Here is a 13,869-nt window from a genome sequence, read left to right on the forward strand (position 1 = left end):
GTACAGTTTGTTCATAGCACTCATAGACTCACAGAATATCAACACTTAAAAGAATTTTAGAACTATTTTCTACTCTTTTGATCTGATGCTGGCCTCATCTCTTCAAAATTCCTACCCAATGAACATGCAGACTCTACATTAACAACTTGAACAACTCTTGTAATGGCAGTTAACCGTATCACTGGGTTGGTTGTTCATTCAGTTTTGTTCTGTTCTAGTTATCCATTGACCCAATAATTCTATATTACAAAATCACCTAAAGTGATAATTTCTACAGTGCAACACCATATAGCTATCACAATAGTATAAAAAATGTAGCACACATGTAAAAATTGGGAACAGTCTGCTTACCAACAAAAGAAGACTGATTAAAAATATAGCAACTTATATAACAAAAATCTGTGAATTCATTATGACAAGAATATAATAATGAGATATACTTCTATAAATATATATGTATATTCTGATATAATTGTAGAGATGTATATCTGGCTTGGAATTTTTCATAAAAGAAGTCACAGACAAAATACTAAATGTAACTCATTTTGTTATGTATAATGCACAGACACATATACAATAGTAAGGTTATACTTTCAGAAGACTGGATGGTTACAAAAAGTATCATCAGTAATTGTCTCTATGTAATATACTTAGATCTCTGTTTATCTACAATATTTCAATAGTAAGGATGTGTTGCTTAAGTTGTAAAAAATGGTTTAAATATTTAAAAGAAATTAGTCTTTTATTTTAGTCCTAAATATTAACTTTTATAACTGCCTTCTTTCTGGTTCTATATTCTATTACTTCGAATCACAGACAATATTTGTACTCTTCCATATAATAACAGTCACTATAAGCTTAAATGTTCTTTGTCTGACACATCAATATACTGCTACTCAATTTAAGAGCTCTAAAGAAATAAATCAGTAATGTGGACCCATTGTTAATGAAGGCCTAAAATGGAGTAGGTAGTATGTAAGAGAATAGCATATGTCAGTATCATGGGTGATATGATATCCGTCATACTTCTTTTTTTTTTTTGACAGGCAGAGTTAGACAGTGAGAGTGAGAGACAGAGAGAAAGGTCTTCCTTCCATTGGTTCACCCCTCAAATGGCCACTACAGCTGGCGCGCTGTGCTGATCCAAAGCCAGGAGCCAGGTGCTTCCCCCTGGTCTCCCATGCAGGTGCAGGGACCCAAGCACTTGGGCCATCCTCCATCGCCTTCCCGGGACCAGCAGAGAGCTGGACTAGAAGAGGAGCAACCGGGACAGAATCTGGCACCCCAGCTGGGACTAGAACCCGGGGTACCAGTGTCACAGACGGAGGATTAGCCTAGTGAGCCATGGCGTTGGCCTTTCATATTTCTTGTCATTACAGAACCTACTATGTTGTATAGAAAACACTCAATGAATAATTATTTACATAAAATACTCATGATTACTGTTATAGAGGCAGTAGGGTGACATAAGTGCATGCAGGAAGTGAATTCTACCTTGCCTATGATTCAAAGGGCCCAGAATAAATAATGTTTAAGGCTAATACATAAAGGATTTCGGGAGTTAATAAGGAAAAGGATTTGGCTGTGGAGCAAGGATATAGGAGAGGTTAGATATTTGGTGTAGTAGTTAAGACTCCTTTTTGGGATGCCCATGTCTCATATTGGAGTGCCTTAGTTGGAGACCTAGCTCTACTCTTAATTTCTGCTTCCTGCTAATGTGCGCTCCTGGAGGTAGCAGATGATGGCTCAGGCACTTGAGTCTCTCCCACTCATGTGGGAGACCTGGATTGAGTTCTGCAATCCTGACTCCAGGCTAGCATAAATGTGGCTGTTTCAGGCATTTGGGGAGTGACCATCAGATAGGAGATCTATCTATCTGCTTGTCTGCCTCTCTGCATTGCAAATGATGAAAATAAACTAAAAAAGAGAGAGATAGGGTATAGTATAGCCACACTAACTTCAGCTGCCCTGGGATATGAAAAGAACAAAGGGAGGACCATGTTTCCAGGGACATGACTGATGGAATTTTTTTTGCAAACAACTGAAAAAACAACAAAGATTCTGTGGGACAAAAGGAGAGAAGCTGTGAACTACCATCATGCCATGACAAGGTAGGAAGAAATCACCATGTGCGCTGCTGCTCAGAGCTTTCTCTGAGAGGTAATTCCACAATCACACACTGACTTTTACTTCAGCCTGAGGAGCTGACCCCAGTCTGAGCAACTGCCAGGCCTGGAGCAGGGAAGCCAAACTGCTTCTTCCCTTCCCTTATTCCCCTAGAGCACCATACTCAGCACCAAAAAGTAAGGCAATGCTCTTCTGTTCTGCTAACACAAGTATTAGAATCAGCATCATGAGAAGATGCCATTTTCTTAAAGAGAAATGAGAGGAGACTGCAGCAGCCTGTGTCACTGGTCATATTGCCAAAGGAAGAATGCTGCAGACCACATGGATTTTGTATCTGGCTTGGAGCACTAGTGGGGTGCAGGGTGCCCACCTAAACACATGAAATGAGGGTACATTGCCTGTATTCCATTTCCCCAACAAAGGCTCTCAACAAATAGCAGTGAAGAGGCACCGTCTTAAAAGGAAACTACAGTCTTCTGCTGCTCTCATATGTGTGTTTAGGAGATTTTATCTGAGTGATAAATCCATGGTGCCCACTGACCTTGAGTCTGACTTGCGGGGTTGGCAGGGGAGAAGCATCTACTTAAGCCTCCTTTCTATTCACTGGCCCCTGTACACAAACTGTCAAAGCAGAATGACAGGAAGCTGGCTCTGGTAATGCCTCAGCTCTCTTAATGGACAAAGGAGCCTGAGAGTGGATACCTTGCACCCTGTGGCTGTGGGAGCCCTGTGCACTATGACTGTGGGTATTCTGTGACTGCACACTAGGAAGTGGAGTGTAGCTGGGTGTCTGGGCAATCACTGTGCCTGACTTCAGAGGCTCATATTTCTCCTAGTGTCTGAGGTGAGTCATTCCAGCATGTTCTGTGCTCACACTGAGTGCCATACAGATACTTGTTGTGGTTCTTTGGAATGTGTGGATAGGGTGTGTGTCCACTGCATGGTTGTTTTAGGCATTGATCACCTTGGAAAAGACAATTGAAGAGACCTACCATACCCAATGTGGGTGTCACCCTGGACTCTTGCATCATACCCAAGCATTGACCAGAGTTCCCTGTATCACCAGCACATATCACTGAATATCCACTGAAGGACCAAAACACTTCACTAAGCAACAGAGGCATATTTCAAAGACAAAATATATCAGGAGAAAACCATCAAGTATTTTCACAATACCTAAAAAAACATTGAAATATGAGAAACATGAACAAAGAATATGATATGACTCCCCTAAGAGAACACAACAGAGCTTCAATATTAGAAGTGAAGACAGATATTGATGAAATTCCTGAAAAGGAATTTAGAAAAAAGATGATAGAATTACTTAAAAGCAATGAGAAGCAAATTCATGAGTTAAAGAAATACATACATGACATGAATGAAAAACTTTCACATGAGATAGAGCTATTGACGAGAAGTCAAGCTGAAATACAAGAAACAAAGAATTCAATATGTAAAATATAAATACAGCAAAAAAATCTTAACAACAGACTTGGTGAAGCAGATGAAGAATATCCGAGCTAGAAAATAAATCTTTGGAAATATCTCAGACCATAGAAGAAGGAGAAAGAGGAGGAGGAAAGAGGGAGCAGGGAGCAGGGAGTAGAGAAGGAAGGGGAGGAAGGAGGAGGAGGAGGAGGAGAAGGAGAAGGAAAAGGAAAAGGAGAATAAGGAGGGGAGGAGGAGGAGAAGGAAGAGGAAGAGGAAGAAGAAATTAGAAAAATCAAAAACAATGTTGGAGATTTATGGGAGACTATCAAATAACCCATTATATGGGACTTGGGAGTTCCTGCAGAAGTGAAAAGAGAGAACAGAATATAAGGCCTATTCAGCAAAATAATAACAGAAAACTTCCCTAATTTGGAGAACTAAAGGGAGGCATAAGTACCCGAGGAACATAGAACTCCTGATAGACTTGACCAGAAAACACCTTCACAATGAAATAGTGTAGTCAAACTTTCAACAATAAAGCATATAGAGAAGATGCTAAAATGTGCAAGAAAGAAATGCCAAATTACCTTCAGAGGATCTCCAATTAGACTGCTATTTGATTTCTCATCAGAAACCCAACAGGCTGGGAGAGAATGGACTGACATAGTCCCAGACTTAAAAGAAAAAAAAAAACTGTCAACTCAGAATACTGTACCCTGCAAATCTCTCATTATGAATGAACATGAAATAATGACTTTGTTTATCTTGTCACCACTCCCACAGTCTTACAAATTGTCAGTATATGCTACACACAGAAACACAGAAAGATAATCATCATTATAAAAGAATGTGAAGACAGAAAATCTCCTAGTAAAAGTAAAATGGAGGGGCCAGCTCCGTAGCTCATATGGTTGATCCTCTGCCTGCAGCGCCGGCATCCCAAATGGGCACTGGGTTCTAGTCCTGGTTGCTCCTCTTCCAGTACAGCTCTCTGCTGTGGCCTGGGAAGGCAGTGGAGGAGGGCCCAAGTGCTTGGGCCCCTGCACCTGCATGGGAGACCAGGAGGAAGCACCTGGCTCCTGGCTTCAGATTGGCGCAGCGCATCAGCCCTGGCAGCCATCTGGGGAATGAACCAACGTAAGGAAGACTTTTCTCTCTGTCTCTCTCTCTCTCTCACTGTCTATAACTCTACCTGTGAAATAAAAAAATTAAAAAAGTAAAATGGAAATGCAGAGCAATCAAAAGTAATTATTTATGGAAAATGGCAGGGCCAAGTCATTACTTACCAATCATAACCTTAAATGTAAATCAGCTAAATTGTTCAATTATAAGATACAGACTGGCTGAACTATTCTTTTTAAAAAAGATTCATCTGTTTGCTCCCTGCAGAAAACACAATTCACACACAAAGATATAGGAAGACTGAAATTGAAAGCTTGGAAAAAGATATTCCATGCTAATGGAAACCAAAAAAGAGCAGGAGTAGACACTCTGATGTCAGACAAAATAGACTTAAACACAAAAACTTAAAAGAAACAAAGAAGGCATTATATATTGATTAAGGGATCAATTGAACTGGTAGTTGTGACCATTGTAAAGGTATATGTACCCAATATTAGGGTGGCTGTCTATTGACAAGCAGTAAAATGGATCTAAAGGAGACATATATTCCAATACAACAATAATGAGGGACTATAGCCCCCCACTTCCATCAATGGACAGATCAACTAGACAGAAAATCAACAAAGAAACAACAGAGCTAATCTACACTATGGAGCAAATGGACCTAATTGATATCTACAAAATATTTTATCCCATAGCTGAAGAATGCACATTCTTTTCACCAGTACATGGTACTTTCTCTAGGTTATATCACATGCTAGGCCATAAAGTAAATCTCAACAAATTCAAAAAATTGGAACTCATACCATGGATCTTTTCTACCACAATGGAATGAAGCTGGAAATTAACAACTCAAGAAACTCTAAAAAATATGCAAACATATGCAGATCAAACAACATGCTCCTGAATGAACAGTGGGTCATCAAGAAGGTCAAATTTGGAATCAAAAAATTCTTTGAAACAAATGAAGATGACAACATAACATATCAGAACCTATGGAATGCAGTAAAAGCAGTGTTCATAGAAATTAGTGCCTACAAGAAATTGGAAAGGGATCAAACAAATGATCAAAAATGCTTTTCAAGGACCCAGAAAAGCAAGAATAATCCAAACTTATTATTAGTAGGGGGAAAGAAATAATTAAAATTAAATAAGAAATAAAATTGAAACAAAAAATGATACAAAGGATCAGTGAAATGAAAAGCTGATTTTTTGGAAAAATAAACAAAATTGACAGACTATTGGCCCAGGGAGAGAAGTCCCAAAGAAATGAAAGCATAGATGAGAAAGGATATGTAACAATGGGTACCACAGAAATAAAAAGAATCATCATGAATTAGTGCGAACAGCTGTAAGCCAACAAATTGGGATATCTAGAAGAAATGGATAGATTTCTGGACACATAAAATCTACCAAAATTGAGTATGAAAACATAGAAATGGACCAATAACCTAGATAGACATTGAATCACTAGTAAGGATCCAATCAACAAGAAAAAATCCCAGGACCAGATGGTGTCACTGCTGAATTCTACCAGACTTTTAAAGAAGACACATTCCAGTCCTTCTCAAACTATTCAAAACTATTGAACGTGATGAAATCCTCCGAAACACCTTCTATTAGGCCAACATTACCTTAAATCCAATATCAGAAAAAAGATATACCAAATAAAAGGAACTATAGACCAATTTCCCCAAAGACCATAGGTGAAAAATTTTCAACAATATACTATCTAATCAAATGCAGCAACACATCAGCAAGGTCATTGACTTGTACAAAGTGGGGTTTATCACTAGCATGCATGAATGGTTTAATATATGCAAATAAAAATGTGATAAATCAAATAAGCAAAGTGGGGAATAAAATCATATTTCTATTTCAATAGATGCAGAGAATGCATTTGATAAAATACTAACATCCTTTCATGACAAAAACCTTCAGCAAATTGAGCGTAGAAGCAAAATTCCTTTACACAGTCAAGGCAATATATGACAAATCCAGAGCTATCATATTGAGTGGGGAAAAGCTAGAAGTATTTCTGCTAACATCTGGAAACAGACAAGGGTGCCCACTTTCACCATTGCTATTAAATATAGCCTGGAAGTTATAGCAAAAGCCATTAGGCAAGGAAAAGAAATAAATGACATACAAATTAGAAAGGAATAAGTCAAATTAACAGTGTTTGCAGATGATTTGATCTAATATATATAGGGAAAAAAGATAACACCAAGTGATTTTTGGAACTCTTAAAAGAGTTTGATGACATAGCAAGATATAAAATCAACACACAGAGATCAATAGCCTTTGTACACAAGACAATGCATGGCTGAGAAAGAACTTGTAAGATCAGTGCCATTCACAATAACTAAAAAAGTTTAGATACCTTGGAATAAATTTGACCAGGAAATGAATCTCTACAATAAAAATTACAGAACATTAAAGAAATAAATAAAAGAAGACACAAAAATGGAATAAACTTCTGTGTTTGGAAATGGAAGAATTAATACCATCAAAATGTTCAGACTATCCAAAGCAATTTACAGATTCGGTGTGATCTTGATTAAAATACCAACATTCTTCCTAGATCTAAAAGAAACAATGCTAAAATTCATATGGAATCACATGATATCCCAAGTAGTTGAAGCAATATTAAACAACAAAAACAAAAACAAAGCTGGAGCCATCACAAAATGAGATTTCAAGACACACTACAGGGCAGTAATAACCAAAACAACTTGGGACTGGCACAAAATATAGAACAATGGAATAGAATAGAAATCCCAGAAGTCAATCCACGCATCTACAACCAAATAATCTTTGACAAAGGAGCTAAAAAACAATCCCTGGAGAAAGGACAGTTTGTTCAACAAATGGTGCTGGGGAAATTGGATCACCATGTGCACAAATATTTAGCAAGACTCTTGCCTTATATCTTATACAAAACCCAACTCAAAATGGGTCAAGGATCTATATCTCTGAACTGATACCATTGAATTATTATAGAAGAACATTGGAGAATCTCTGCAAGACATTGACATACACAAACACTTCAAAGATCTTAGAGACACAGGCTATTAAAGCAAAACTTCACAAATTGGATAACATTAAGCTGAGAAGTTTCTGCACTGTAAAAGAAATGCTCAACAAAGTGAAGAGGCAACCAACAGAGTGGGAGAAAATATTTGCAACCTATGCAACTGGTAAAGAAATAATATCCATAATCTATAAAGAGCTCAAGTAACTCAACAATAACAAAGCAAACAATCTAGTTAAGAAATAGAGAAAGGACTTATACAGGCATTTTTCAAAGGCTGAAATTCAAATGGCCAAGAGATAAATGAAAAATGCTCAGGATCACTAGCTATCATGGAAATGCAAATCAAAACCACAATGAGGTTTCACCTCATCCCTGTTGGAATGGCTTTCATACAGAAATTAAAAAAATAAAAAAAAATACTGGTGGGGATGTGGGGGAAAGATATCCTAATACAGTTGGTAGGAATGTGAATTAGACATTGTGTGAGATAATATGGAGATTGTATAGAATGCTGAAAATAAGCCTACCCTATGGCCCAGCAATCCCACTCATTGGGATTTAGCCAAACAAAATGAAATCTGCATATGAAAGAGTTATCTGTGCCCCCATGTTTATAGCAGCTCAATTCACAATAGCTAAGATATAGAATCTGGCCAGTGCCTTGGCTCACTTGGCTAATCCTCCGCCTGTGGTGCCGGCACACCAAGTTCTAGTCCAGGTTGGGGTGTTGGATACTAGTCCCGGTTGCTCCTCTTCTAGTACAGCTTTCTGCTGTGGCCCGGGAGGGCAGCAGAGGATGGCCCAAGTGCTTGGGTCCCTGCACACGCATGGGAGACCAGGAGGAAGTACCTGGCTCCTGGCTTTGGATTAGCACAGTACTGGTCATAGTGGCCATTAGGGGAGTAAACCAATGGAAGGAAGACCTTTCTCTCTCTCTCTCTCACTGTCTATAACTCTCTCTCTCTCTCTCTCTCTCTCTCTCACTGTCTAACTCTGCCTGGAAAAAAAAAGATATAGAATCAACCCAGGTGCTCATTAAGCAATGATTGGATAAAGAAAATGTGGCATATATACACTATGAAATACTACTGAACTATAAAAAGAATGAAATACAGTATTTTGCAACAAAATGGATGCAACTGGGAATCATTATACTTAGTGCAATAAGCCTATCCCAACAAATATCATATGTTTCCCTGATGTATGATAACTAATAGAGTGCAAGAATATGTAAAGTATACGAGCAAAATTAACATTTTTGAGGATTGATTATTTTTTTTTTATTTAGTAAATATGAATTTCCAAAGTACAGTTTATGGATTACAATGGCTTCCCCCCATAATTTCCCTCCCACTCGCACCCCTCCCATCTCCCGCTGCCCTCCCATTCCATTCACATCAAGATTCATTTTCAATTATCTTTATATACAGAAGATCAATTTAGTATATATTAAGTAAAGATTTCATCAGTTTGCACCCATACAGAAACACAAAGTGTAAAATACTGTTTCAGTACTAGTTATAGCATTACTTCACATTGGACAACACATTAAGGACAGATCCCACATGAGAAGTAAGTACACAGTGACTCCTGTTGTTGACTTAACAATTTGACACTCTTGTTTATGGCGTCAGTAATCTCCCTAGGCTCTAGTCAAGAGTTGCCAAGGCTATGGAAGCCTTTTGAGTTCACCAACTTTGATCTTATTCAGACAGGATCATAGTCAAAGTGAAAGTTCTCTCCTCCCTTCAGAGAAAGGTACCTCCTTCTTTGATGGCCCTGTCCTTTCCATTGGGATCTCACTTGCAGAGATCTTCCATTTAGTTTCTTTTTTCTTTCTTTTTTTTTTTTTTTTTTTTTTTTGCCAGAGTGTCTTGGCTTTCCATGCCTAAAATACTCTCATGGGCTCTTCAGCCATATCCGACTGCCTTAAGGGCTGATTCTGAGGCCAGAGTGCTATTTAGGACATCTGCCATTCTATGAGTCTACTGTGTATCCCGCTTCCCATGCTGCTTTCCCAGGCCACAGAAGAGAGCTGGATTGGAAAAGGAGCAGCCTGGACTAGAACTGGCACCCATATGAGATGCCAGGGCCGCAGGTGGAGGATTAACCTATTGCGCCATGGTGCCGGCCCCACCGCTGCTCCACTTCTGATCCAGCTCTCTGCTATGGCCTGGGAAAGCAGATGGCCCGAGTCCTTGGACCCCTGCACCAACATGGGAGACCTTCAGGAAGCTTCTGGCTCCTGGCTTCGGATTGGCACAGCTCTGGCTATTGCAGCAAACTGGGGAGTGAACCATCGGATGGATGACCTTTCAGTCTCTCTCTCTCTACCTCTGCCTCTCTCTAACTCTGCCTTTCAAATAAATAAGTCTTTAAAAAAAACAGTGAAAGAAAGGGGTGTAGGAAGTGCACTTTCTGGAGAGAATCAGAAAGAAAACCACACTGGAAATCTTATAACAGTAGGAGGAATTCCATGGACCTGTGTGAAGGGTGCAGATGCGCAACACAAATGCGGGCACAGCCTACAACTACAGCGGCCAAGAGTTGGAGTGGGTGGCAGCTTGGAGATGAAGATGAGACTGGACTGCAACAACCCATGGTGAAACAGCTCGAGGGAGATTATGGTGTGTCAGGACTGGAGCCCTGGAAACTAGCGGTTGAGAGTGGTTGCAAGTGGTTGCCTGCAGACCCAGTGAAAGCAGAGGGGGCCTATTCTTCTTGCTCCAACTGCAGCATGACAGTGCCTGCTGCCCAGCTGAGAAAGACAAGGCATCATTTTGGGTCCAGGTGGCAATGATGGAGCAACATTTGGACAGTGGTTCTTGTGTTCCTGTGTGATCCAATGATTCTAGCAGAGGGGGAAAATCTGTAGTCTTCGCTGACTTTGAGCCTGGCTTGGAGGTGGCTGGGCAACCATGTAGAATGATGAGGTGCCCCCAGCCTCCTATGATAAAAACACCTAGGCAGAGTGGTTTCGTTGAAAATCTGACTTTCTTTTGACTAGACAGGTTGGGGGCGACAGAAATATTTGCACCAGGTGACTGTGGGAGCCCTGTGTGCTAGACCAGGGGGACTCAGTGGTGACATAAGAAGGTGCAGGGAGGGGCTGGGTCTCTAGGTAATCACTGGGAGCAGCTCCACGCACTCACTCTGCTCATAGTTAGGACTGAACAGATGATCTCTGTGATTCATACTGTGGGATGGAACACATTGGGAGCTAATACTGGGCATTGAGATCTACAGTGCTCACTTGGGAGTTACCCTGGATACCTGTCCCACCCTGGAGCCCTGACTAGAGCTCCCTGGACACACTCATCACACATGTCTTGATATTCACTGAAAATGCAGACATCCCACTAAGCCACTAAACCACAGATCAAAGATAAAAGCCATCAGAGGGGGGGAAAATCACAAATGCCTAAAAACAAACACAAGAAATTCAAGAAACAAGAAGCAGGAAAACACCATGACTCCCTGAAAGGAACATAACAACATTTAAATATTAGAATATGAAGATGAGGAGATTGGGGCAATGATGGAAATGGAATTTCAAAAAATTAATCATATGACTACTCAAAAGCAATCAAAAGCAAAACCGTGCACTAAAGAAAACATCAAAACAGCATGAAACTGGTCCAGAAACAGATGGATAGACCAATGGAACAGAATAGAAGCACCAGAAATCAACCCAAACTTCTGTAGCCAACTTATATTTTATCAAGAATCTAAAGCCAATTCCTGGAGTAAGGACACTCTACTAAATAAATGGTTCTGGGAAAACTGGATTTCCACATACAGAAGCATGAAGCAAGACCCCTACCTTTCACCTTACACAAAAATCCATTCAAAATGGATTAAAGACCTAAATCTACGACCTGACACCATCAAACTATTAGAGAACATTGGAGAAACCCTGCCAGATATAGGCACCGGCAAAGACTTCTTGGAAAAGACTCTGAAGCACAGGCGGTCAAAGCCAAAATTAACAATTGGGATTGCATCAGATTGAGAAGTTTCTGTATGGCAAGTAAACAGTCAGGAAAGTGAAGAGGCAACTGATAGAATGGGAAAAAATATTTGCAAACTATGAAACAGATAAAGGGTTAATAACCAGAATCTACAAAGAGATCAAGAAACTCTACAACAACAAAACAAACAACCCACTTAAGAGATGGGCCAAGGACCTCAATAGACATTTTTCAAAAGAGGAAATCCAAATGGCCAACAGGCACATGAAAAAATGTTCAGGATCACTACCAATCAGGGAAATTGTACATCAACAGTCAGCACAAGAGCTGATCAAGTCACTGTAGGGGGAACATTTCATTATATTCCTAAATCTGTATATATGAAATATATGAATCTTGCATAACTTAAATAAACTTAAAATAAAAGAAATCTGCATTAAAAATAACCCAACTGGGTTCTCTTCTTGCCTCCTTCTCCTCCTTCCTTCTTCCCCTCCTTCCTTCCTTCTCTTTCCTTCCTTCCTTCTTACATTTCTTCCTTCCTCCCTCTTCTCCCTCTCTTTCACTAAATAAATATTTTATAGAGAAAATTTTCATTGTAATATATGGGTTGAGGCCCTGAAAATACTTTGCAGATTGATCATCTTCTCTCAAAATGTTTATGTTCTAATTAGTTATTCTTAAATATTAAATATTAACTGGCACACAGAACAATGAAGAAAAGGTAAAGAAAATAATCTAGAAATGTGGATAATTTCCTTTTCTGTCCTAAGATGATAAGAATTTTATACAAATACCAGACATTCTTGCACTGAAAGCAAAATGTGGTTAATAAAGCTAGTATTCTAATGTTAGTGCTATTGTCAAAGTTTATACAGTATAGAAGAAACATGAGCATTAATGCTCCAATTTAAAAAAAAAATGCTGCATGTGGACATATTATTAAGTACCTTTTTCATTTTATTTCTCCTCTACAGGTTTGTGAAACAAGCAGAAGAAGTCGCAAGTGATCCTTAAACAAATTGCAATTAGTCAAATACTTATATATATATATATATATATTCCTTATTTTATTTACTAAGTGTAATCATTTAGAGAATGGTTATTTTTATAATATCAATAATAAACAAGTTCTGTTGTAACAAGGGGGTGCCCAAGTGTGTATTCAGGAAACACTAACTGTGGCAAAGGATGCTGGGGTGGCCAGGATGCCTGCTGCACTTTGACACAGCTAATGTCCTGGCTCTACATTACTTTATATATAGTTGTTAAGATTAATATTTGATATATTAAATATTGCCTGATTCAAATAACTTGGCTTAAATTTTTCTGTATTTTAACTTGTCTGAGGTTTTCTACTTCTATTTTTATAATATTTTCTCATTTTTTAGATTATAAACATTACTTACCCACCTGTACCAAAATGTGCCCTAGAGGTCTCAGTGGGAGTTAGATATTCAGTACCATCACCTGCCATCTACTCTGTTTGCAGCCACGAGAGGCATATTCTCCATGCTGATGTTTCCCATGATTATTTCCCCTATTCTTTTCAAGCAATTAATTGATATGTTAATCAGTAAAGCAAATCAATAAGTAATGAAATGCATGCCCACAAATAATATGCAATGGAAATCATTTGACCATTTATCCAATTATTAAACCCAACTAAAGATTATCCAATTTTAATTTGATGTATGCTTGCTTTGGAATGTGTTATGCATTGATGCTAAATTAATGGATCTAAGTAAATCTATTGAGCATATCTAATATCTGTTTTATCTTATCTCAATTTAAGTTTGCTTTTTGGACCTTAAAGCATAAGGTTAAATTATAAAATTGCCTGTATTGCTGTCAAAAAATAAATGTTAAAGGCCACAACATGGCTGAAAAGAGCATAAACAGTGAAATCCCGATTGCAAGATTTAAGTCATATTCCTAAGTATAGGATGTATAATGTTATAGGTAATATAATAAATATTCTGACAATAGCATGTTCTTGTGTATAGAAATGAATGACACTAATTTTCATTAAATTTATTAGTGTTTATAGGTAGAAATAAATACTTAGAAAACAGCACATTTTTTAACAGAAAGAAGGCAAATGAGTACGTTTTGGTGGTCAGAACATTCCTCTACTTAAAAATTCTTACCATGAGGAATATTTCTTCAAAAATATACAAC

At 38.5% G+C, this 13,869-nt stretch overlaps 1 protein-coding gene across 1 annotated transcript in view; it reads left to right on the forward strand.

Moving 5' to 3' along the window:
- Positions 1-13,614, forward strand: part of C6H8orf34 (chromosome 6 C8orf34 homolog) — a 491,602-nt gene extending 477,988 nt beyond the window's left edge. Inside the window, 1 exon segment of the mRNA XM_002710514.5 lies at positions 12,666-13,614. Within this exon segment, the coding sequence (XP_002710560.2) occupies positions 12,666-12,673 (8 nt within the window). The 3' untranslated portion in view covers positions 12,674-13,614.
- Positions 13,615-13,869: the final 255 nt, after the last annotated feature.

Source organism: Oryctolagus cuniculus, chromosome 6 (genome assembly GCF_964237555.1).
Source record: "Oryctolagus cuniculus chromosome 6, mOryCun1.1, whole genome shotgun sequence".
Classification (NCBI taxonomy): domain Eukaryota; kingdom Metazoa; phylum Chordata; class Mammalia; order Lagomorpha; family Leporidae; genus Oryctolagus; species Oryctolagus cuniculus.